Consider the following 24,960-nt stretch of genomic DNA (forward strand, 5'->3'; position numbering starts at 1 on the left):
ACCTTTTAAAAACCTTATAAAAGCCTTGTAAATTTTTTTTGGCGGGAAATTGTTTTTGTCGAATTTTGGCGGGAAAAATTTTAGAAAATTTGTTGGCGGTAACTTTTTTGGCGGGAAAATAAGTCAGATAATTTTGTTTTTCATTTTATTGATTAAATTAAGTTTCATGTAAGGGTAAAATAGTCATTAAAAATAAAGGAGAGCAAAAATGAAAATAACCAAAAAGGTGTATTTTTGAAAAGGAAATATTAAAAACCGTATTTCTAACAAATTCCCTACATAAAATGATTAAATTCTAAACCCTAAACCCTAAATACTAAACTCTACCTCTTAAAAACTATATCCTTAAATATAAAATTGAGAATCCAAACCTATAAAATAAATTCTAAGAATTAATTTAACACATTGTAATTGTGTAAAAGAGGGTAAAAATGAAAATGTTCAAAAAGAGGTATTTTTGAAAAGGGGTATCTCAAAAAGGGTATTTATAACAAATTCTCATTAATTTAACATGAAATTCATATCAAAAATATTTTTTCTGTTAATATATTATGAAAATATGAAATTATTATACTATAAGACTGAAATATTACTAATAAACATATTTTATTTATTTTAAATAATAAACGAATTTTAATATTTGTTTGTTTTTTACCTATTTTTCCTCATTACATCAGTTTTTTGGGAGGAATATTTTTGTTCTATTGTTCCCCATTTTTAGAGGAATGATGTGGAGACAACATTACCTTTAAATGGTAAAAAGTTTGAGCATCGAAGAGTAATATCACATTCCTCGTTATTTTCTTAAATCATGGTTATCAATTGAAGCCTAAATAATATTGTTTTCTCGTGTCTTTTTACTGTTAAAACATGTTCATTTTGTTTATTTTTTTAGGGGCAATTTTCGATGGGTGGTGCTTAGAAGTTGGTCGGAAGTGGAGGTTAGTGGTCGAAGGTGGCTGGTGGCCTGTGACCGGAGATGGTAGTTGCTAGTGGCCAGAGATGGTGGTCACCGGTAGCCGGTGTTCATGGCAGCTGGTAGACGGAGGTGATGGTGGTTTGTAGCCGAAGATGGTGGTAGTGGCCGACTATGGTGGCTGGTGGTTGGTATGGGATGATAGTGGTGGTTGGTAGGGGATGATGGTGGTGGTTCGGGGTGGTGGTAGGAACACTAAACCCCACATCATAGTAAATTGTCAACCCAACTCTACATAACTAACACAAACTGTTTTTCTTGGGTGTCAAACATGTCAATAATATATGTATTATAGTGAATATTACCTTTTAGTGGTTAGAGTAGTCACTTAGGGCATATCCACCGGTAAGTACTAATTAACAAGGTTGCTAATATAAATTAATATAATAATGAAAGAGAAGAGATAAAGAAGAGAATCGTTTCTTCTGTTAGCTTGTGGAAACAACGATTCTCAACAAATATCAACAGGTGTCGACTTTTGAGTGGTTACTATTAATTATGATAAATTTTTTTTAAAGAAACGTTGAGAGCGGTGCTGAACTGGTGATAGTCTTAGTGAAATATAGTTTTTCTTTGCTAAATTCCCATTTTTTTATTTGTGGTATTTTATTGTATTGTTATATGATGTATAGGTTTCGAGTTTCTAGTTTTTTTTATTATAATTGTATTTTGTAAAAAAGATATTAAAAAAATATCTAATATTTTACCAAAAAAGAAATACATCGGATTGGTTAATCAACCTGTTGTATAATATTAAGTTTTAAGGAAATATCTGATTGTTTTAAAGAAAAATGCGGGTGCAAATGCTTTATCAGTCCTCTCAACTCGAGTGACTTTACGAACGCAAATCAGGCGATTTATTTAACGGATTCTTTGGTCTACAACGATTCTACTTGAATTAAAAAAGAAATATGGCCTATTCTGACAAACAAACAAAAAATATTGGCAGATATTGAAGTATCAGAAGTTAAAGGGCGTATCCGAAATTCATATTTCTTATCAAATTCTGTTTAAAGTAACGGAAGACCACATGGTAACTAACTACTGCCGACCACCTAACACTTATCTCACATATAGCTCGTTTCTGTTTTATGCCTACACCGGTTTGGTTTCATTTCATGTCTCAAATCCGGTTCTTCAAAAACCACAACGTATCAACAAAAGTCAAAAAGCAAGAAATCGTTCTGCAAGGCCCCCCAATAAGGAACAAACGAAACAAAAAAATAAATAGAAATGAACTATACACAAACGTGAAGCTACTAGGTCCTGGTTTAAAGCTACTGCATTTTCTGGTTATCTAACCAATTCTCCGGATTGTTCGGTTTGCCCGGTCCCCATATACGGATGGTCTGGTCATCACTCGCAGAGGCCAGCATCCGGGGATTTCTCGGGTTCCAGCTCACACAGTTAACAGTCATGGAATGACCTGATAACACCTCAAGTGGCTTTGCATTCTTCAGATTCCATAAGTACACCTGTGAACATCATCAGATCAATCTCACTGAAAAGTGAAAATCAACCAAAAAGAAACTGTGTTGTTATGTGTATTGTCTGCTTACTTGTGAATCCTCGCTTCCACTGGCAATGAACGAACTGTTCAACCCACCAAAACATGACCGTATCACGTACTTGCTCTGCCTGTGACCCGAGAACTTCAATGGTTGTTTCCAGTCTCCAGCAAGATCCCATAGATGTATCTCTTGGCTGCTCAAGTTGACTATAAAGAACTTACCATCACCCGAAACCGAAAGGGAAGTAATCGGCTGTTCCTCAGAGATAACACGTTCGACTTTTGTCTCCAAATGCAAGATTCGGATCTCTTTATCCGAAAACACTGTGATCATACTCTCACCATCCGGCGTCACAGCCAAATCCACTACCTATTGGGAAATTGTACACATTTGTTTCAAGAATTCAAAGACCAAAACAAGGAACCTATATATAAGTAAATCTTTTCACCTAAAACTACTGACCTTTGGAATCCTCGTTCCTCTCCAAGCTTTGATCTCGTTTCCATCAGTATCCCACATTACAATCCCTCTTTCTGGGTCAGAACTGCCACAGACAAGCCGAGCTGAGTCAGGGAACCATGCACAAGAGCTGACCGTGAATCCGGTATTGTTGTTTCCAAATGTGTGTCTCAACACACCTGTTTCAACATCCCATAGCTTAAGAACCTCAGCGTTTCCGCATGTTAGCAGTTTAGTATCGTCAGGGCTCCACGAAACAAAAGAAACTGGATTTTGGTGGCTCTCAAGCGTGTGCTTCAGTTCGACTTTGTTGTCATCCAGTACCTGTAACAAGAAGACCAAATTATATTGATCTGGTGTCACAAGACCAGAAGTAATTATTTTAGTCCTTAAAGACACAGACACAGTTTTAAATTGATCACAGAAAACTAACACGAAATACACACAAAGTTTATCAACACTGAAGTACCACGAGCTGGTTAAATGAAACGACAAATCACTATGAATCGCAACATATTGTCCTTTTCTGTTGTCACCAAATGGCTTTCTAGTTTATACCTTATATACCAAGCGTCAAGCCAAGAAATCCAAAATATTATTTCCTTTGTTTCAAAATGTTATTCATTTCCTCATAAGGTTCTCTTACCAATCAAAGCTACTTCATACAGTCTCTCTCTCAATGACATTAGGCAAAAAAAAGTGCAACCAATGGTCTAAGATATTTACCTTCCATATCATAGCTGTATAATCGCTTGATGCAGTGGCCAGATATTTGCCACTATTAGAGAATTGCACGAACCACACTTCATTTTTGTGTGCCATCAAAATCTGCAAGATAATATGAGATTGAGAAACTATAAGAACCAGTGACAAAAAGGCCAGAAAACATAGCTTTTTCTCTATCATCTTAAAGAAATTGAAACTACTGTATCAAAATTAAGACATCTAAGGTTAATAAGGCAGAGAAACAGCACCTGAACTGTTTCGGAAGGAATCTGATCTCTACCGCAACAGTGATCTTTGTAAAGTGAAACTGCATCCCATGAGTTATGATACAGACATGTATCAATCTGGTGCAGCACAGCAGACTCAACCAAATGTTCCAACCTTCTCTCACCAATAACAATTGGCAGTGGAATCAACTTCTCAAGTTCAACCAACAAATTTTTCCTCAAATCCTGAACCAAAAAGCTGTCTGCTTCACCGGATTCCATCTCTTTAGAATAAACAATATCACAAGCAAGCCTGTGAATCTTATCTTTTCCCATCCCTAACAACGGAGCTTGCTTCCGTAGCACATTCAAGGCCAAAGAAACATCACCTTGTTTCAAATACTCAACCAAACATTGCTTCAACACAAGATACAAAGCCGTGTTTCTCGTGTCATCACTGGAACTATCAAAAATCCTGTCCAGGACCGCAACGCAACTATCCCAATTCCCACTCAAAACTTGCTTTTCGAGAAGCCCGAAATCGACTGACTTATACAAGATGTTAGACTCGTGTTCCAAACAAGAAGCAGACTTCTTGAATCCTAATGAGTATAAGCACTGAACCAAAACCCTAATAAATTCATGTTTTTTCAATAACCCTTTTGAACCTAAAAGTTCCCATAACCCATTCTCCATCTGGAATCACACTCTAATTAAGCCTTAAAAAAAGACAAGTTCTTTTACGTCTCGATGATGATAACTTACTAAAGATTCTCAGCAATCATTCCACATTCAATAGTTGAATGGTCCACAAAGGAAAGTACAAATTTTCCCGCTGAAAGTATGACACTTTACCAAAGAACCCAAAACTCTTAGAAGCATCACCAAATCTTAGATACTATATAATTTCCCAAACTCAGAAGCAAATCACCTAATTTGGTTCCCAAAATAGCCTAAAAAAAAAAGCTAATCAACGAATACTAAAAACTAAATCGGATACACTATATAAACGTATACAGCTCCAAGCAAGAAAACACAAAGATGCGAGAAGAGTAATGGATGGTTGCTAGATCCAAATTCGTACGGAGAGATAAATAAAAGAACCAGTTCAAACGAGAAGAAGAAGAAGGAGAAGAAGGCAAGGCTTGAAATGAATCAAAATCTTGTAAACAGATTTCAATTAATTTCGGGTGAGTCTCTCTCTCTGTAATCTGTATGGAGGAAGAGAAAGAGGCAGAGGTGGATTGAAAGGAATGTGTTAATATCGGATCGTTAAGTGCTATCGCTAATCCCTATCGTTAAGGCTTATACAGTTACTCATTATCTTATTTATATATTTTTGATTTTCTATACGAGCTATTAAAAGAATTTTTTTCTCAAAATAATTTATTTTCACGTTTAAATGTATACATTTTTTATCAAGATAAAATATAACATATGTACATCTAATTATTTAATTTAAGTATAGAAAACGTCTTTACTATTGTAAAATGAGTAATCCTCACTAATAGCATAAAAATAATTTGTGTTTCCAAATTTTGTCATTTCTAAAACTCCAAATATAGCATCATGTTTCAAAAATTAAACTCTAAACTTTAAATACTAAAAATCTACCCCTAAAACTTATATTCTAATGTAAAATAGTTAATCCAAACCTAAGACAGTTTAAAAAAAATTAATTTAAATATTATAAATGTGTCAATTAGTGGATTGTGTATTATATTTGTCTAAAAAACTTATTTTAATGCTATTTAGGATAATTCTCTTGTAAAACATTGTTAAGAGACATTGTTCTAGATATCTAATATTCTAACATCGATGATGTTGACAAAATAATAAAATGGTGGTTTAACTGTGTGTAGAACCAAATTAATTATATTTTTATAAGTTGATATAAATCGGTCATGTGATAGTTTAATTTTTAAATATTTTTATATATATAAATTTAACTTTGCTCACTTCTCCTACCTAAAATGAATTAAATTTTTAGAAAATAATAAAAATAATAACAATCTAAAATCAATTAAGTAAAATAAATGAAAATTTCAAAATAGTAAAAATAATACTATAAATTTGTTTTAGTAATAATGTTACTATTAAAATTATAATCAAAAATGATTATATTCCAAAGTTTAGAATGGGTTAATGAGTTTTAGAATGTAAGTAAGATTTTAATGCATGGTTGAGTAAAAAAACAATTTATGTAATTGTATTTACAAAAATCTAAACATGAAAAGAAAATTGAAGTGAACTATTAGTTTCTAAAAAACATATACCATAAAAATTTATTATTAAATTTTACTTATATCACAGAAAAAATTAATTACTTAACTTAACTTAACTTTTATTTTTTGATCTAAAACAAAGATATTGTAAAGGGCACACTTTTTTTTTGGGAAAACTATGAAAAAGAACTTTGAAAAAATAATCTATCTAAAAACACAAAATCAATGGTTAGAAAATATAGAAAAAATGATTTGTAAGCCGTTACAAAAAATGGCATGTGATTTGTGTAGCATATCTCATAAGGTATATTATCAACTGAAGCTACAGTTTTATAACATGATATAAAATATATATAACAAATATAATATATATATATATATATATTATCAAATGCTTTTAACCCAAAACATTGGTAAAAACAACACATTTAAAGTCTTTTCGGATGCATCACAAATGCATCACAAAATTAACATCTGCAAATAAATATGAGATTTGTTAGGGATGGATCTCACCCCTACAATAGGCCCAACCCAGAAAAGGCCCATAGGAATTGATAGGCCAAGAAGGGCTATTTTGGTCTTTTCGGATGACGAACCGACACAATAATCTATAAATAGTGACTGTACGGCGTACGACGAAAGGACACGAAAAACGGAGGGGAAATTTGTACGAGAGAACAGGTTCTCGAAGTATCGATTTGACGAGCTCGCAATTCGTCAATTGTTTCCTTTTCGTCATTTTCTAGCTCGTCGTTATCAATTGTAGCCCGACTTTTTCATATATAAAAGAGAACTTCGACCCTCTAAACACCGAACTAAAATACTCTAATTGGACCGATTTGGACATCAACAATTTGGCGAGCCAGGAAGGGGGAGCCAAGTCTAAGTTTTCTTTGAAAGTTTGAAGAGCGGACCTACAACAGCTACACGAGATGACTATAACCACCAAAGAAGGAAGCAAGAAAGTCGGTTCGTCAGGGGGAACAATAACTCCGATAGCGGATCAAGTGGAACAAGCAGTCCTTCCAACCTCAGACGCTCCAAGGAAGGCTGCCGCAGCAGAAAGTCCAGAAATGTTCGTCATCGCAAGAAACCTAGCGAGCCCGACGACCACAGAGCCGATGTCGAACCCTGTGCAACTCATCTTGCTCAACAGCCAGCCCGTCTCCAACATAGACGAGCTATTCCGTAGGATCTTAGCACGCCTCGACCAACAGGAACAACGAACCAATACTCGATTGGATGCACTAACTGCAGCACAGGTCGGCTCTCAGGAAGAAATCAACCAACTCCAAACCATCCGACAAGGTTCGACGAATTTCCTCTCAGCAGGAATGATGCCAAGACCGAATGCGCGAACTGGCGGGTTCGAGCGCGACCCCAACTCGCACATCGATGAGCTGAGTGACAACGATAAGGATGCCGAACTAACTCAAATTAGAGAAAAAATGCAGGAAATGGAAACGATATTCCATAAAGCAACGAGTAGAGCACCAAAGGTAGATCTCATGCTCGAAGCGACTCAGCGAACCCCATTTTCAAAAGGCTTGCAACCACACCAGTGAAACGAGCGGTCAAGCCGAGGCTGGGTTACTACGACGGTACCGCCGACCCGCGAGACTTTCTGCGCACTTTTGGGGTGTCCCTCGGCCCTCTGCAATTCAGCCCGGAAGAATACGATGCCGGAGCATATCAAATCTTTGCCGAGCATCTGACAGGAACTGCTCTCAGTTGGTTTTCGCGGCTCCCTTCTAGGTCAATCGACAGCATAAAGGACCTAATAACCGAATTTCTGAAGCAATTCTCGGTTTTGATGCTCAATGGACCCTTTTTTATAATTAAAAAAAAGTTTTTGGGCCTTTACATTGGTACCCAAAGAGCTTTTTTTATAACCTAATCAAGTGTTATTCATATTTCAAATTTTTTTCTTTGATTGGTTCTTCTGATAGAAAAAAGGATCCGTTTTATTTGACCGAGAGGGCCAAGAAACTAAAAAACGATTAATTATAAAAATAAATATATAGAAAAAAAGAAACAAAGGAAAAGTTCTTATTCGAAGCGCCTCATGATCGTCAACCAATTCTGTGCTTCAATATAATTACCAGGAGTAAGCGTTATAGCCTGTTTCCAATACTCAGCGGCTTGAGCGAACCAAGCCTCCGCCATTTCAGAATCTCCTTGTTGAATGGCCTGTTCTCCACGGTCGGAATAGGCGGGTCAATTCCCTCCCTGAGAACCGTACTTGAGAGTTTCCTACCTCATACGGCTCGACAACCAACTCTTTTGTTTTGGTGTACCAGTTTTTTAACTTTAACCTACTTTGAACTTTATATCTAATTGAATGTCTAATTGAATGAGATTTTTTATAGATATTTTGTTTTTATTGGATTAAACAAAAGAGAGTAGTTACATGAGTTTCAAACTTTTATTTTGATTTAATTAATATATTAATTAATATAATAAGTTTTATCTTTTCTCCTAGCTTTAGAAAAAAGGCATGTCCACTGTTATTAGATATTAGAATTTTCAGAAAGGTAACTACTTCATACTGGTACACCGCTGCTCAATTAGGGTTGCCACTATAATACAACCCATTAGTGTTTGACTCAAAACACACGATATATGAGTCAAGACGATAAACGACTTAGTTTTGTGAGAAAAAGGAGACGACGCTGTTTAGCCACACAAATGAGGTTTAGAAGAAAGAATCTGGGGAAAATTGAACTAGGGCTCTTCAGAATTGGGGGACATCGATTAGTTCTTTGGTGTATGGGAGTGATCCAAATGATCTCGGTCATAATACCAAAAGAAATGCAACTGATGAAGATACCGATGGTTTCGAGAAAGTCACAGATGAAGATAGTGTAGTTGTTGGATACGAGGAGGACAATGGTCGTCGCAAGCAGGGATGATGGAGATAAGAGGACATAGACAATGGTAGTGGTAAAGCTGGTGATGACACGCTCACAATGATCAGGTCACTCACACAAGGAAGCCATAATTAGTAGTTATGTTGCAGTTTTAGGTTTTGAGAAGTAGTTGCAGGTTTTTGGGGTCTCGTTTTAGGATTATATTGCAGGTTTTTTTTTTGGATTTTGGAATTTCATAGCAGTATCTAGGCATGTGTTGCAGAATTTTTGTTTTGTTTTTTCTTTTTTTTTATATCAATTTTGTGAATTTGTAATCAATGAACATACCAATTTGTGACACAAAAAAACTACATTTGGATTGATGATCATAACGAGACATAACAACAACATTACACAACAACACAAGTCATAAAAACAGCTACTATCTTTACAACCATCATAGCCATCTCACTACCCAACTGCTCCTTCCTTATCATGACTTGTTTGTCAATGTTCTCATCAACCACATTCTCAAGGATTTCTTTCTGCAGTTCCAACTTTGTCTTCAACTCATTGACATCCTCTGCAATTCTCCTACAATTCTCATCGACCATCCTTATTTTTCTAACAAACCTTCATCCACCCACTTGAACAAATGTTCCTCTTTCTTCTTGTAGTACACATCTAATCCGATCAAATTATAATTTTTATCAATAATTCAAAAGGGGAAAACGAATGTACCTTCATTGCAATAGAGCATCTGTAAAATCTCTGGTAAGGTTTCTCCTCAGTCTTCGATGTGTATTTGATAATTTCTTCTCCACACCAGCAACTTGTCGAAACACCACGACGAGCTTCTCGATTGGCTGAACAGTTTGAATCGGAAGAGTAGCTCATAAGTCATAACTTTCAGAAATTGAGATGGTTGATGTTTCATGTTAGGTTGTTGTCGACTCGCGAGTTTGAGTCAAACGCGAATGAGTAATCGTGATTAGTTGGTTTAGTTGGGTTTAGTGATCGTTATTTTCTATCTCAATTAGAAGAGTACTGTTTTAGATGTTTTTAAAAGTACATGTTGTTTTATGCAAAATATATTAAGTTTGGGATGTTTTATGAAGAGATGAAAAGTATGGGCTGAAAAGCTGAGAACGAGATAAGTATGGGTTGTATTATAGCGGCAACCCTAAAAATTTATATAGAATCTTTGAAAAAGACTTTTTCATACTTCATAAAAAAAAAAAAAAAGACTTACTGTCTTTAGGATCATATACTGCGGGGCGCAGAGCGGACGATTTCAAAGCGGACGTAACTTCAGGAGAAGGGGTGCCCCTCACAAAGGGGGTCAATACCTTAGGGGATCCACTCTATTACATAAGTAGATTCCTAAGATTTATCTTATATTATGATATAAATAAACAGCTCTTGTTGTATCGGTCCAAAACCTTAACCTTTCCAATTGATCTTTAGGGTGCTTCCTCTATCAATTAAATCTTTTTTTATCCATAGAAGAAAGTATTTAGGCATATCTGGTCTTCAAATCTCTGATTATTTTTTACTTTTATATACGTTTGGGTTAGCAACTCTGTTTATAAGATATGTTGAAATTCTTATGGCTTCTCCCCAAAGATAATTTAGCATATGCATGTGCTTCAAAATACTTTTTGCCATTTCCATTAGAGTTCTATTGCGTCGTTCAACAACACCATTTTGTTGTGGTGTATAAGGAGCTGTCAAGTGTCTTTGTATACCTGAGATTTCACAAAAAGAATTGAATTCTTGAGACACAAACTCTCCTCCTCTATTCGTTCTTAGAATTTGTATCTTTTCTCCAACTTCTTTTTCTACCATAGCTTTAAACCTCTGAAACTTCTGAAACGATTCCTCTTTCTCCTTTAACAGCATAGTCCACATATATCGAGAGAAGTCATCAATGATCACGAACACATATATATTTCCTGCTGAAGTACTCAGTGTTATCGGTCCACAAAGATCACCGTGTAAAAGCTATAGTCTCTTTGTTGCTCGAAAGCTAGCTTCCTGAGGAAACAACTGTCTGGTCTGCTTCCCAAGCAAACATGAGCTGCAGATTTCTTTCTTCATCTTAAACTGTGGTGCTCCTAAGACTAGCTTTTTGTCCAACATTGTCTCTAAGGTGGTGTAATTCACATGCCCCATCCTCGCATGCCACTTTCTTGACTCGTTTATCTCTGTAAAATATAAACAAGCATTGTCTCGCAACCCCATCTGAACTTTGTATAGCCGATTCCTTGATTTCTTTGTTTTGACAAGAAGATTTCCATCTCAATCTTTCATTGTCAAGTAGTTACCTCTTAGTCGTATATCACAACCTGATTTTGTAGCTTGTCCGAGACTAATAATATTGCTTTTTAGGTCAGGAATGAAGTAAACATCAGTCATCTCTCTCGACTTGCCATTCTGATCAATAAAAGCAATTATTCCTTTTTCTTTTATGTCGACCCGTGAATCATCTCTGAAACGTACTTTTCCAGTAACAGATAGATCAAGCTGATCAAAATACCTTCTATCACCGGTCATGTGATTACTGGCACCATTATCCAAGTACCAGATATTATCTTCATCTATGCTAGTCTCGAACTTACTTGGAATAACAAGCTTCTCATTCAAAAATACTACCTCATGCATCAAGAGTTCATCTGCATCCTACGTATCTTTGTTATCAGTCTCTTGTGTCTCTTGCAGCTTGAGTAGTCGATCAGGGCAATGAGAAGCAAAGTGTCCAATTTGGTCACACCTAAAGCAAACAGATTGTGACATATCTCTTCCACCAAAATGTCCTCTTCCTCTTCCTCTATTTCCAAATCTACCTCCACGACCTCTTCCTCTGTAACCTCCAAAGTCTCCATTGTATTCCTTGTATTGTTGGTTTTGATTCGCCTGTTGATTTATGTTTGCATACATAAGCTTGCTCTGTTCCTCCTGAGATTCTTCTTCGGCACTGATTCGTTCTTCATAAGTCTTTAAGCGACCAACAACATCCTTGAAGCTTACAATATTTAAATCCAAAACTTGTTCTAAGGAAGCAACCATATGGATGAATTTTCTGCGAGGAAGACTGCTAAGAAATTTCTTAACAATCTTTGGTTCTTCTATGTTTGTCCCTAGTGTAGCTGACTTCGATCCGATTGCAGCAAGTTTACCAACAAAGTCATCAATTGTCTCAGATTCCTGCATCTTTAATCGTTCAAACTCAGCCATTAGAGTTTGGAGTCTTGCTTCTCTAACACGTTCTGCTCCAACGTTTCTAGCCCGAATTGCTTCCCATATTTTCTTTGCTGTACCGTGATCTCCAACTTGCAAAGTTAAGATCTCGGGTATCGACTGAAATAGCAAAGCCATGGCTATGTTGTTATGATCCTTGTTGACTTGGTCGGTTTCTGCTTCTATGGCATCCCAGACTTTATGAACTTTGAGTGCGATCTTCATCTTCATCGCCCATACAGTATAGTTGCTTTTGTTAAGCATAGGACACACAATGGCGGAAGAGCTTCCTCCTTCTTTGGGTGGTGGTGGTGGTAGTGCAAGTGCGGACATGATTCTTTCAATGATCGAGCAAAGCTCTGATACCAAATATAGAATAAAGGTTTGTTTAAGAACACAAAGATTTATAAAGTATAACTCCCTTTATATTAGCTTGAGAAAACTATCTCAAAAACTCAAGCTCTCAATTCTCTCTTTCTCTCATAAACCATATAAGTTGTGTTACATTTCAACACCTCCTTATATACTACATTGCTAATCCTAGTCCTATTAGGAATCCTCACATATCTAGATACCTCCTAGACATTTGATCCTTATCTCTTTATTAACACAAACACAATAGGACTAGAACTAGTTTCTTCTTCAAGCTTACTCCAACACAATCCAACTCCTCGAAATTTTTTTATCCCCATTAACAAAGAGTTTTCATCGATTAGAAGGACTAGTGGTCGCGATGATTTTGATTTCCACATGTGGTGCACCATCCATGGTGCAATTCGCTAGAAAATCAACGAGTGACTGATATTTAATTGTCGTGTGTGCTATGTATTGATCATATGTACGTTTTGAATGCAACCCATTTCATTAAGCATATGTAGGTTATGACTTGTTGTAGATGTTCTTCGGTTGTGATCAGCGATGATCTTGATATCATGCGATTGGAAGTATGAGTGGAGTTTGTGGCTTGTTGTGACTAAACCAAAGGAAAGTTGCTCCAGCTTTATATATATATATATATATGGTCAAAAAGTGTGTAGATAATGTAGTAGACAGTAGCTGTCAAAGAACTAAGGTTCACTATCGATCAGCAGTTTGGAGATCACTAGCGTCATAGTGATGTAATCTTTTGTTGGTGATTAAGTTGTTGATCAACGGTTTTCACTAACATTACAATTGTTGGTGAACGGTTACACTGCTTAAATGTGCGGTTGCAAACGTACATCAAATCGTTGAGCATTATAAGTACTCTGCTTCTCCATAACAAAAATAGTAATTAGAAAAACGAGAGTAAGAGGAGAGATTCACAAGACCAAAAATTGATAAAACTTTGGTGAAAACACAAAAACAAAACACTAAGGGGTGTATTGAACCGAGGATTTTAAGAGATTTTGGGATATTCTTAAATCTCATGTTATTTAATTGATGATTTTTTAAAATCATCTGAAATCTTATGTTATTCAATGTGAAATTTATAAAAATCATTTACAATCATTTTTATAACAAGAGATTGTAAATGATTTTTATAAATTTCATATTGAATAACATAGGATTTCAGATGATTTTAAAAAATCATCAATTAAATAACATGGAATTTAAGAATATTCCAAAATCTCTTAAAATCTTCGGTTTAATACACCCCCTTAGTTGTATTTGTTTCTCTTGTATCTTAGAGTAGAACATAAGAGAAAACTTTGATTATTGTATCTTTTCTTGTAATCAAAAATTTAAGAGAAAAATCGAAATACTCTTTAAAGAAAGCACTTTCAAGTATGATTCAGTCATTATCCAAATTCACACTTTCACGTAAAATCAAACCAAAATAAAAGGAGTACTTTCAAAACAAAACAAAAAAGAGTATCAAAACTTGTAATTAATGTTACTTTCAAGGGTAGTTTAAGAAATTAACTTAAGCTCCGGCGATCTTTTATTTTATTTTATTTTTCCTGTCTTGAAGACAAAGCTTTCTTCTCTATTCCTCCTCTCTCTATTAGATCGATCACAGAACAAAGAAAAGAAAAAATCAAACTTCCGATTCAGTAAAAAAGGGTTTTTGGGTTATTATTTTTTTTTTTCTTAACAAACTCTCCATTCAGTTAAGTTACAAGGTTTTTGGTACTCCTTTTTAAAAGGAGTATGGTACAACCAACTAACTTACATAGGAGAATAGAAAACCACGATATGTTGCTTAAGAAAGCGAACAACATCCGGATCAAGCTACAACACAAGAGATAGCAAGCTTGAAAGCCTAGGTACAAACAACAAAAATAGAGATAAAAAGGTACTAAAAACAGAAAGATAGTGAGATCCACCAAGTAGAAATGCTACATGAAGTGACGGAAGGCTGACCAAGACCAAATAACTGGCGGCAAAATGACAAATTACCATACTGAAATATAAAGATTCCAACAAGTTTTTAAAAACTTAACTCGTACTAAAGATGATGAATTTTCAGCTTTCTGAAAAGGGAGGCAGCATGTAGGTTAGGAACAAGTTCAAGGTTTTTTGGTTATTATTATCTCTTCTTCGTTTAGTAAAAAAAAAAAAATGAGCAGAGGAAGCGGCGCTGGCTACGATCGTCACATCACTATCTTCTCTCCAGAAGGTCGTCTCTTCCAAGTCGGTAAGTAAATCCAAACTCCTCTTCGACCTTTTTCTTTACAAGCCTTAGAAAAAAAAAAAAAATACTGATATCAATGGTTTCGAACTTTGTAGAGTATGCATTCAAAGCCGTGAAAGCAGCTGGAATCACATCGATCGGTGTTCGTGGAAAAGATTCAGTTTGCGTTGTTACTCAGAAGAAAGTTCCAGTGAGTTTCCCCTTCTTGGTTACTCAAAGCTTGCGTCTTTATTTAGTTCGTAGATCCAATAAATTCGAGATTTTGACTCTTTTTGTCAGTTAAAGTTTCGATTTTGCAATTGTACAGGAAAAGCTTTTAGATCAGTCAAGCGTAACTCACCTTTTCCGTGTAACCAAGTACCTTGGATTTGTTAGCTACTGGCATTACAGGTTTGTTATATATCTCCACACTTTTTGTTCTCCAAAAAACAGTAGCTTTCAATATTTATACAAAGCTTGTGTGTATCTAAAAATCTGTAACCCTTTAATGGAAATATTCCAGCTGATTCAAGGTCATTGGTGACACAAGCAAGAAATGAGGCGGCTGAGTTTAGGTTTCAATATGGATACGAGATGCCTGCCGACATTCTTGCTAAATGGTATACTTCATTTGTGTTTTTTAGTTAGTTATTGTGGATTTAAGCTGTAACTTTTATCTTCCTCTACGCTTGTGAAAGTATGCTACTGAGAAAGTTTACTAATTTTTGCGAACAGGATTGCCGATAAGTCACAGGTCTACACTCAGCATGCTTACATGAGACCTCTTGGAGTAGGCAAGTCTGCATTCACTTACTTACCTATTGCATGACTATATATTTGATTTGTGGTTTCTTGCTAGTTATATTGAATAGAAGACAGGTTTATTCTTGTTTTCTTTTGTCTTTCTGAAGTTGCCATGGTTCTCGGTATCGATGAAGAGAGAGGACCCCTGCTTTACAAGTGTGACCCAGCTGGACATTTTTACGGTCACAAGGTGATACCACTCTACTTGTTATGATGGCCTCTGTTTCCTCCTATCTTACACGCATATTGATATCGAGAGTACTGCATTTACTGCTATCTTGCACTTGCTTCTTTTAAAATTTAGGTTTTCTATTAATCGTATCTAACCAGAGATTGTACTGAGAAAAGCTCTCAATGTTTCTCTTATTGTCTCCTTACATAATTTAATCTGTTTGTGAAGAGCTAGGGGATAGTTTTTTTTGGTTGTTGTTATTGGTTCACTATGTAGGTGAAAAAACCCATCGAGCACCTGTTAACATAGATGGTAAATATGTAACTTCTGGACCATGTACACGATCTTAGGAAGGCTACAAAGTCAGATGTTATGTGTTCCATGGAAATAAGAGTCTCAACTAATAAGCAAACATATGATGCAGGCAACTAGTGCTGGTGTGAAAGAGCAAGAAGCTATCAATTTTTTGGAGAAGAAAATGAAAGAAAACCCTGCATTCACATATGATGAAACAGTGCAGGTAAAGTCACTGCCGATCCTCTTCTTTATTTCCTCCTTTAGAGTTGCATATAGGAAACAACTTTTAAAAAGCATTTAATACCATTTTTGTCTATCGGTGCTTCCTTTGCTATGTTCATATTTGATATTTGCACACACTTTTTAAAAGCTTTGATATTAGGAACCAAGATTCTGAGAAAAATAACTTAGCTCATTATTTCTGACTTTGAGTTATCCTACTTTTGTAGACTGCCATATCCGCTCTGCAATCTGTTCTTCAAGAAGACTTCAAGGCAACTGAGATTGAGGTATCAATCTTCCACTCCCTGTACTCCTTTTTTTGTATTCATGTTGGCCAAAAAGTAGTATTTTAGGTCGTATCAATGAATTTTTGTTAAAGTTTTTTAAATTGATGTAAATATATTCCCTGGCCATTGTTTGGTTTTGGCAGGTGGGAGTTGTGAGAGCTGATAACCCTATCTTCCGTTCCTTGGAAACGGAGGAGATTGAGGAGCATTTGACGGCCATTAGTGAACGCGACTGATCACTACTTTTCGATGTAACATTGAATCAGACTTTTATAATGCATCTCTTTCTTTCGCTTCAAATCTTCAACAACACGCACATTTACATAGACTGAATCTAGGTAAGAGTTCAAAAAGAAAAAGAAAAAGGAAAGAGTAATTTGGAGAATTCTGAAAGTGATGTACCGATCAATAACTTGTAGATTCGCCGTAGATATGATGAATATGATCAAGAACTGCGATTACAAAAACTGGATGAGAGGCAGGATCATTTCATTACCATCGGTCAATTCCTGACTTCTTTGTAATTAGTGATTTGAATCTCCAACTATAGATTACGCAGGAAAATTCTCAAACGTAGTTGATTTCATAATCAGGTTTAAATTAGTCAACCATTAATAGTTCTTATCTAAAATGTACATTAAAAAAGGGAAAACATATAAAAACCTATAGAACCAAAGTATATAATTTGGCCATTTCACTTGCTAAGTAAGAAGAGTATTTTTAAAAATAATTCATAATTCTTACGCAGGAAAGGTATTTTCGGGAAAAATAAAAACAGATAGAACCAAATAAGATACCGGAAATTTAAACCCATAATAATTTCTTTGTTAGTTACAACTAGATAGAACCAAATAAGCAAATCTCTTTGTTACGACTTACACATTATATCTGTCTATATAAAAAAAAGTACATATGGCAAATTAAAAACCATGATTTCTTTTTGACAACAATGACGATGATTATTGATCTTTCTCGGGATTTGATGGAGGAGATACTCTCTAGAGTTCCTATAACTTCTCTACCAGCGGTGAGATCTGCTTGCAAAGGATGGAATGGTTTATCTAAAGATAAGAGTTTTACAAAGAAGTACTCTTCTGATAAAGCAGCCAAAGAGTTTTTGCTGATCATGTTTTATGATTCTAGGGTTTCTCTTATTGGCGTCAATCTCCATGAAATGTTTAACCATGAAGAATTGTTTGATACATCTTGTTGTATAAAGAAGATAGGTAATTTACCTAACCAAGTCGTGATCTCTGAAGTCTTCGAGTGTGACGGCTTATTGTTATGCGTCACCAAGGGCATGCCAAGGCTTGTGGCATGGAACCCGTACTTGGGGCAAGTCAGGTGGATTCTAGCTAGAAGAAAATTCCACATATTAGATAAGTTTGCTATTGGATATGACAACAGCAACAGGAACAGCAACGTTTACAAAATCTTGTGGTTTTGGTTTCGTTACGAACATATTACTAACAAGCGAATAACTGATTGTGAAATCTACAGGTTTAAGTCTAATTCATGGAAGGTTCTTGATGTCTTTCCCAGTGATTGCGATATAGAGTCTCATCAATGCAGCGTGTCTTTGAAAGGAAACACTTACTTTGTTGCTCGACAAAGTTTTGGGGAGAAAAAATATGGGTTAGTTTGTTTTGATTTTACAAGAGAGAGATTTGGACCTCATCTTCATCTGCCGTTTGACTATGGTGTTAAAGATATTGTGACTCTATCTTCTGTCAGAGAAGAGCAACTTGCAGTGCTACTTAAACGCAGCAGAGATACATATGAGATGGAGATATGGATTACGACTAATATCGAGCCCAACACAGTGTCGTGGAGGAAGTTCTTGGCAGTAAAAGATGAAAGCATCTTGAATCCAATAAGATATATTGCACTTGAACGTTGTAGTTTCTTCGTTATCGACGAAGAGAGGAAAGCCGTGGTTGTTTGTGTTAAAGACAAAGAAAAAAGAACCACCAACGTAGCTTATGTGATTCGAGAGGATGGATGCTACAAAGAAATGCTTCTCGGGCAATCCAATCATCTGCCGCTTATGTGTTCTTATGTTCCAAGTTCGGTGCAGATCCATCACAAAGGTCCAGTACCTGCAGGTGGCAAAAGGAAAAAATTAGAGTACTAGTCCATTTTAGTACCATTTACAATACCTTATTTGTTTCTTGCATATGATGGCCTCTTTTTTCATTCATTTTTGTTTTGTTTTTTCTTCCATCAAGTGTTATCATGTTCTTTTGATCAGAAACTAAAATTGGGTACTTGGATCCGTTGTAGTCGGTATAGGACTTGCTCCTTTGTAATTTTGATTTTGAGAATTTCACCCATCCGGCTTGTTCTCTATTTGATGCTGCATCGGATATATAAAGCCAAATACTATCTGACATGGTACATGTGCTACTGTAGATCAAGAAAAAGAAGTTCAGACCCATCATTTCTTAAATTGATTTTGTTTTCTTGTATCTACGTTGTTTTTTTACTTTGCCCACATGAAAAGTAAAGTAAAAGAAGGCCTGTTTTAGTTTTTGCCAGCGGTAGTGCATATATTTTATTAGTAGTAGCTAGCTATCAGAATCTAGACTGCAGTTTCGTGTGTAAAGGTTTACGAAAAGTAGGGGGTCGACTCGACTTCTTTTCTTGGGCCCAAATGAATAAATATAAAGATGCGGCTGTGTAGGATACTCAATGCCTACACATATGAAACCTCCACATGCTAACTAATTAAAAGGATCGAACAGCTATTTTAAGTCTACTTGGCCAACTCGAAACAGAACCACTGCTTTACCCTGCAATCACAACAATATTGGTCTAGGAGATATTGGTCTAAAACAGTTTTTTTTTTAATATAAAATGAATGTATTTACCTAAGAGATGCTCTTTTAATTTCCATTTTCCGTTAGCTCGTATATAGAAGAGAGTTACTAAATTGACGTGGTGGACTCTCAATCAAAAGTAGTTCGACCTAACCAATCAGAGACATAAAAAGTGTAATTAATTGTCACGATCTCAAACATTGACCTCTTTAGTTTTATACAAATTGTAGTGGAGTGTTCTACAAGTTCTAGTACAAATATATACCTCCGCTGCTCTAAATTCTTTATAAATAGCCTTGAGCGCGCTGATGAATAAGACGGAACTTTAACTGCTGCTTTGTTCAACATTTGGAAAACATTGGTTCTTCTACCTTTCTATAGAGTTCAAAATCTTTTGATTTGAGGCACGGAAAGGTCTTCAACGGATGCCAAACTTCATAATCTTTGAAACTGTTCTGAAACAGAATTTTATCGTGTTTTTGAATATCTTTCTTGACTATCTATTAAAAACATATTAAAATTCAGCGAAAATACGATGTTACCACTTTCTTAATCGATAATGTTTGTTTACACTATCTTCACAATATTAAGAGTTAAAAAAGACCAAAGACCCAAAACCACTTTATCAAAAATGAAACGATACACAAAAGTAAAAACGAAAAAGCATTCTTGAGTATTTTTTTTTATAAAGTGGTTTTGGGTCTTTGGTCTTTCTTTTCGAACCCAAAAACTTACGTTCTCTCAACAAATGAACTTTGTGGTTGTGGTGTCTCTACTTATCATGTTTGGTCGTTTATTATCCAATTTATATGCCTATGGGTAAAGTTCCATGAACATACCAACAGAAATTGTACGGATATGTCCAAGAAATTGCACCACCCATAGAAGAAGACTCTCTACTAAACTGAGAAAAAAAATCCCGGTTTAAATTCAGCTAATACGACTTAGTTAACGGTCTAATCAAACCAAAGCTTGGTCCCCCCTATAAATTTGCAATCTAACATCTCTCCCTCTCTACCACCACTTCGAATTCCACCAACTCCATAGCCGGAGCGGAGCTCGCTCCGATCATGTCATCTTTCTCCGACGAAACAATCCCGAGCCACCAACCAATCGTCGTACGTATCTCTCTTCTTATTCTCATGAACTAATTTAAAAAAAAAAAAAAAAAACTGAATTAGATTTGTCTACAAATTGCAGCTTGGTTGTGGTCAACTCTGTCTTGATTACTTAGTCACAGTATCTTCTTTCCCAAATCCCGATCAGAAGATCCGGTGCACTAGCTCCAAGGTCCATAACGCACAGCTTTGGCTAATGTTCTTGACTCTGCGTTGACTTTATATAATTTTGTCGTTCTGGAGAGATTTTGAGTTTTTCTATGTGTTTTCAGGTCCAAGGAGGAGGAAACACTGGCAACTCTTTAACATGTGTTGCTCGTTTGGGTTTGCCTTGTCGAATCTTAGCTAAGGTTCTTTTTACAATTTCTCTTTCTGCGTTCAAGTCTTTGGTACTGTTTTGGATATTTGTCTTGTTGTTAATGTAGTGGCAAGAAAGGTCATAGGAAAGTCAAAATTGTAGTTCTTACACTTTTAGTAGGTGAACATTATAGTTAGAAACTGCAAAAAATGTAGCCTTTGACTTGAACCACCTAGACTAACCAAAATATCAAGTTATAGTTAGATGATAACAGAGTTTGTGTGTTTTTTCACAAGGAAATTTTGGATATGGTTTTAGGTTGCTGATGATTCTCAAGGACGTTATATGGTTGAGGAACTCGAATCTAGCGGCGTGGATACTTCGTTTTGTTTGGTATGATCATGATAAAAAGTTTTTTTTTTTGATACAATTCAATGTAGAGATGATATAATAAAACACATAGCTCTTTTTGTTTACCATTATTGTCTCAGAATGCTAAAGATGGAGCTTCTCATTTTAATTACGTCATTGTAGATAACCAAACGTGGGTAAACATTAACATAACTTTTTGCGTACCATTTTGCTAGTCGTAGAATGTTCATATATAGAACAAAAGCATGATGTTCTATCGTGTTTTGAAGTTCCCTATAACAAAATTTCTAGGAATACGCGTACGTGTATATACACTCCAGGATATCCTCCTTTGCTCCCAGATGACCTTACTGAATCTCTCCTTTTATCTGTGCTTGATGGAGTAAGAGTTCTTTATGTAAATGGAAGGTCCCGTGAAGCCGAATTGCTTCTTGCGCAAAAGGTGTGTGTTTTGCTCTCACCCTTGCACGGTTTTGGAAATCTGTTTTGTTTACCTGATTCATTCAAGCATACCACATCATTTTATTCTTGAAACTTGTAGTAAGAGATTTTTTCCTTCTGTCAGGCACATAGCAAGGATATATCCATCTTAATCAATGCAGAGAAAAGAAGGGCAGGGCTAGAGGAACTCCTTGACTTAGCTGATTACGCCATTTGCTCTACTAACTTCCCTCAGGTGAGAGTGTTCTCGGGACGTTTCTGTAATCTAACGGATCCATTGGTTCATATATAAGGTTTGATGTGAATATTAGAGCATCATATCAAAGCAAATTAGCTTACGAGTTTCTTGTATGTTTATTAGTAAAATCAGTTAGTATGTTAAATGATGGTACCATAAATTTGGTTTTTGTGGTCGGTTATTAAGAGTGGCGAAAGATTCTATAAAGCTGAATATGTGGAATCTATAACTTATGAGTTGAAATGAACCTATGTGTACTTCTGCTGAACTAGAAGGCTCATTTACTCTTTATGATTGGTTTGTAACTATTTACACATGTTCTTGCATCGAAACTGTGTCACACATGATGTATATAAAGCTTAATAATAGTTGATTGGAAAAACAGGATTGGACAGAGTCACCATCATCTCCCAGTGCACTTCTCTCTATGCTCATTAGATTACCAAAGCTAAAATTTGTGATCATGACTTTGGGGGAACACGGTTGTGTGATGCTCGAGAGATGTTCCAATGGTGTGTTATTCTCGATATCCCCTATTTGCAATTATCCTATGATCACAGTTCTTAACTTAGAGGATCACTCATGTTCTCCATAATTGGCCATTGGTGGTATGATCTACAGAGGTTTCAGGTTCAGAAGAAGAGACAGACATAGATGAATTACACGAGTCTCTGAAGCAAAGCACAGACTATACAAGTTTGTTACCGGTCTGCAATTCATCGGTAAATAAACGTTTTAAAGATCCATAGCTTTCTAACAAGTTCCACATTTTTTCTTAATGAATATATATTTTCAATTCTTTTACCATATTCAGCTAGTGACTAGACTGGCAGGGAATGTTACAGGGAGATTGGTTATAGTAACAGCTGAGAAAATACCTTCATCGGAGCTTATAGACACAACTGGTGCTGGAGATGCCTTTACCGGAGCTTTGCTCTATGGTAATAATACGCTTGACGCTTCACTACTAACCCAAGTGTTAACTAAATGCATTGAACCGGGCGTAAACCGACTACAATCTTCATTCTTGTTCTTTTTTTTTTACTTACAGGTTTGTGTACGAAAATGGCTACAGAAAAAATGTTGACGTTTGCATCTCGAGTCGTAAGTTTGGTTTCTTCTTTTGTTTTATTCCGACGCGATTTTTAAAACGCTAGCGTCACACGCGTTTTGATAGGAATTGTGATTGAAGGATTTGCGTTTGAGATTTGTTGTAGGCTGCTTGCTGCTGCAGAGGTTTAGGAGCTCGAACTACTCTTCCGTTTCGTACTGATCCAAACCTTGCAACGTTCTTGGCAACACCACCGTAGCTTTTCTTTTGTCATCCTGACGTCTCAACTCAATAGACCCAAGGTCTTAAATTGCGTTTGTATTTTATTTTGTATGAAAATGAAATAAAAATAAAAGATTATATGTTGCGGGAAATGCCAAGTCAGATTCTCGTTTGCGTGACACCGTCTTACATTACGTGTACCATGTGAACTAAGTACAGTAAAACCTCTATAAATTAATAATGTTGGGACTAAGACATTTTATTAATTTATAGTGATATTAATTTATCTATAAATTAATAATTATTAATTTATAGATATATTTTTAATTGTTTATTTTTTAAAAAATTATGAATTGGAACAACTATAGCAAAATAAGATTAAACTTTCGGATGTTATAAATTTTATGGTTTAGGAATTGAACTTGTAATATTTAGAAAGCACTATTTACAATAAATTACAAATATTATAGACAAATTGACTTATACACATGAGACACATAAATTCAAATCTATGAATAATAATATCAATTCTCCTATTTTAATAATCTGTCAAATTATCAAATTGTAAATGATGCATATCTAAAAATTAAAACTTTAAATTTAATTATTTGTATGACATGTTATAAAATATTTTAGAGATATCATTATAGGTTGAAAATACAACATTACAATTGTTCTATAGAATTGAGCTTTAGGAGAAACATACACTATTATATAAGTATATATATATATATATTTACATAATTATTAATTTTTGATATTATTGGGACCATATTTTATAAGGAGATTTCGAAAAAATTATTATCTTATTATCTTATCGAATATTGTTAATTTTTACACTGGTCCGACTTGGGACCAGTAAAATTTATTAATTTATAGTGTTTATTAATTTATAGAGGTTTTACTGAACTGATGGAAAATAAATAATTCAATCATATTGGGTGTAAATGCCTAAAATGGTAAGATATATAGCAATAAGAAATTACAGATGTCTAGTTTAATTATTAAAATAAAAATAAGTACAGGAGAGTTTCAGATATACTAAATGAAAACAATTAAAGTTTTATTTTTACTTTTCATTAATATACAATATCAGTTTCAATTTATTGATACTTAAAAAAATAGAGATAAAACGAATTTTTTTTTTACCTTTCATTAAACATATAGTGTATCAGTTTTTTCATTGCTTAATACATTAAAGAAATAGGGATAACACATAATTTTTAGAAAAAGCAACGATTGGAAGATACAAAACGGAAAAATATTTATTTTTTTTAAACGATATTTAATTTCAAATGAACAAATATTATTTTATCTTTACATAAACTAAACAATTCATTGATTATTAGACTCCTTAGATTCTAAAACGTTTGGCCATTTACATAAACTGATCAAAATTTTTTTGTTCTTTTGTTGAATTTCGGTGTATAATAATTATGGTTAGATCTTTATACCATTAAGAAGAATGGATTAAACAATGATAGTTTTCTTTATTAATAAATAAAAAAATTTGATATTTTTGGGACAAAAATAATATATCGCGAACGGACAAAACTGGTTTAGCGTGTCGGAAGGAAACCTAGCTCCGTGATTATGCAAAATCAAAGGGTACTTTAGGAATAAAAGATATGTCTTAATCAATGTCTTAATTGAAACATTTATGCTGTTTAAGTAAATTTACAAATTCAGACCAAATCATCCCCCACAGAAGAAGGTGGAACAAAGGAGGGAGGCACGAAAAAGGCCCAAAAAAAAAAGAAAAAAAAAAGTTAATTATACTCAAAAACTATTCGGGGGGAAATTTTTTTCTTTTTTTTTTTTTTTTTTTTTT

The 24,960-nt window shown here is 34.9% G+C and overlaps 3 protein-coding genes and 1 pseudogene across 5 annotated transcripts; 3 read left to right on the plus strand and 1 right to left on the minus strand.

Annotated features, from left to right (window-relative positions):
• LOC104760559 (WD repeat-containing protein 26-like) lies at positions 2,098 to 5,176 on the minus strand. Of its 2 annotated transcripts, XM_010483498.2 has the most exons (6): positions 3,921 to 5,176; positions 3,673 to 3,774; positions 2,950 to 3,270; positions 2,536 to 2,856; positions 2,334 to 2,451; positions 2,098 to 2,273 (listed from the first exon to the last, which is right to left on the minus strand). In XM_010483498.2, exons 1-6 carry the CDS (start codon positions 4,572 to 4,574, stop codon positions 2,254 to 2,256), a joined length of 1,536 nt encoding a protein of 511 aa, XP_010481800.1. In that variant the 5' UTR covers positions 4,575 to 5,176; the 3' UTR covers positions 2,098 to 2,253. The 2 variants fall into 2 exon arrangements, with proteins under 2 accessions (XP_010481800.1, XP_010481799.1); XM_010483497.2 differs by having other exon boundaries at positions 2,098 to 2,451.
• Positions 14,699 to 16,903, plus strand: LOC104760560 (annotated as a pseudogene).
• LOC104760561 (putative F-box protein At3g16820) lies at positions 17,520 to 18,757 on the plus strand. Its single transcript, XM_019240291.1, has one exon. It carries the CDS (start codon positions 17,520 to 17,522, stop codon positions 18,702 to 18,704), a length of 1,185 nt encoding a protein of 394 aa, XP_019095836.1. The 3' UTR covers positions 18,705 to 18,757.
• Positions 20,224 to 23,308, plus strand: LOC104760562 (ketohexokinase-like). 2 transcript variants are annotated; one of them, XM_010483501.2, is made up of 12 exons: positions 20,224 to 20,507; positions 20,590 to 20,679; positions 20,780 to 20,857; positions 21,124 to 21,198; positions 21,297 to 21,349; positions 21,469 to 21,619; positions 21,743 to 21,853; positions 22,242 to 22,368; positions 22,478 to 22,578; positions 22,671 to 22,797; positions 22,908 to 22,960; positions 23,074 to 23,308. In XM_010483501.2, the coding sequence occupies exons 1-12, from the start codon at positions 20,460 to 20,462 to the stop codon at positions 23,164 to 23,166; spliced, it is 1,107 nt and encodes a 368-aa protein (XP_010481803.1). In that variant the 5' UTR covers positions 20,224 to 20,459; the 3' UTR covers positions 23,167 to 23,308. The 2 variants fall into 2 exon arrangements, with proteins under 2 accessions (XP_010481803.1, XP_010481804.1); XM_010483502.1 differs by lacking the exons at positions 22,908 to 22,960; positions 23,074 to 23,308 and having other exon boundaries at positions 22,702 to 22,796.

This window comes from Camelina sativa, chromosome 18 (genome assembly GCF_000633955.1).
Source record: "Camelina sativa cultivar DH55 chromosome 18, Cs, whole genome shotgun sequence".
In the NCBI taxonomy this organism is placed as follows: domain Eukaryota; kingdom Viridiplantae; phylum Streptophyta; class Magnoliopsida; order Brassicales; family Brassicaceae; genus Camelina; species Camelina sativa.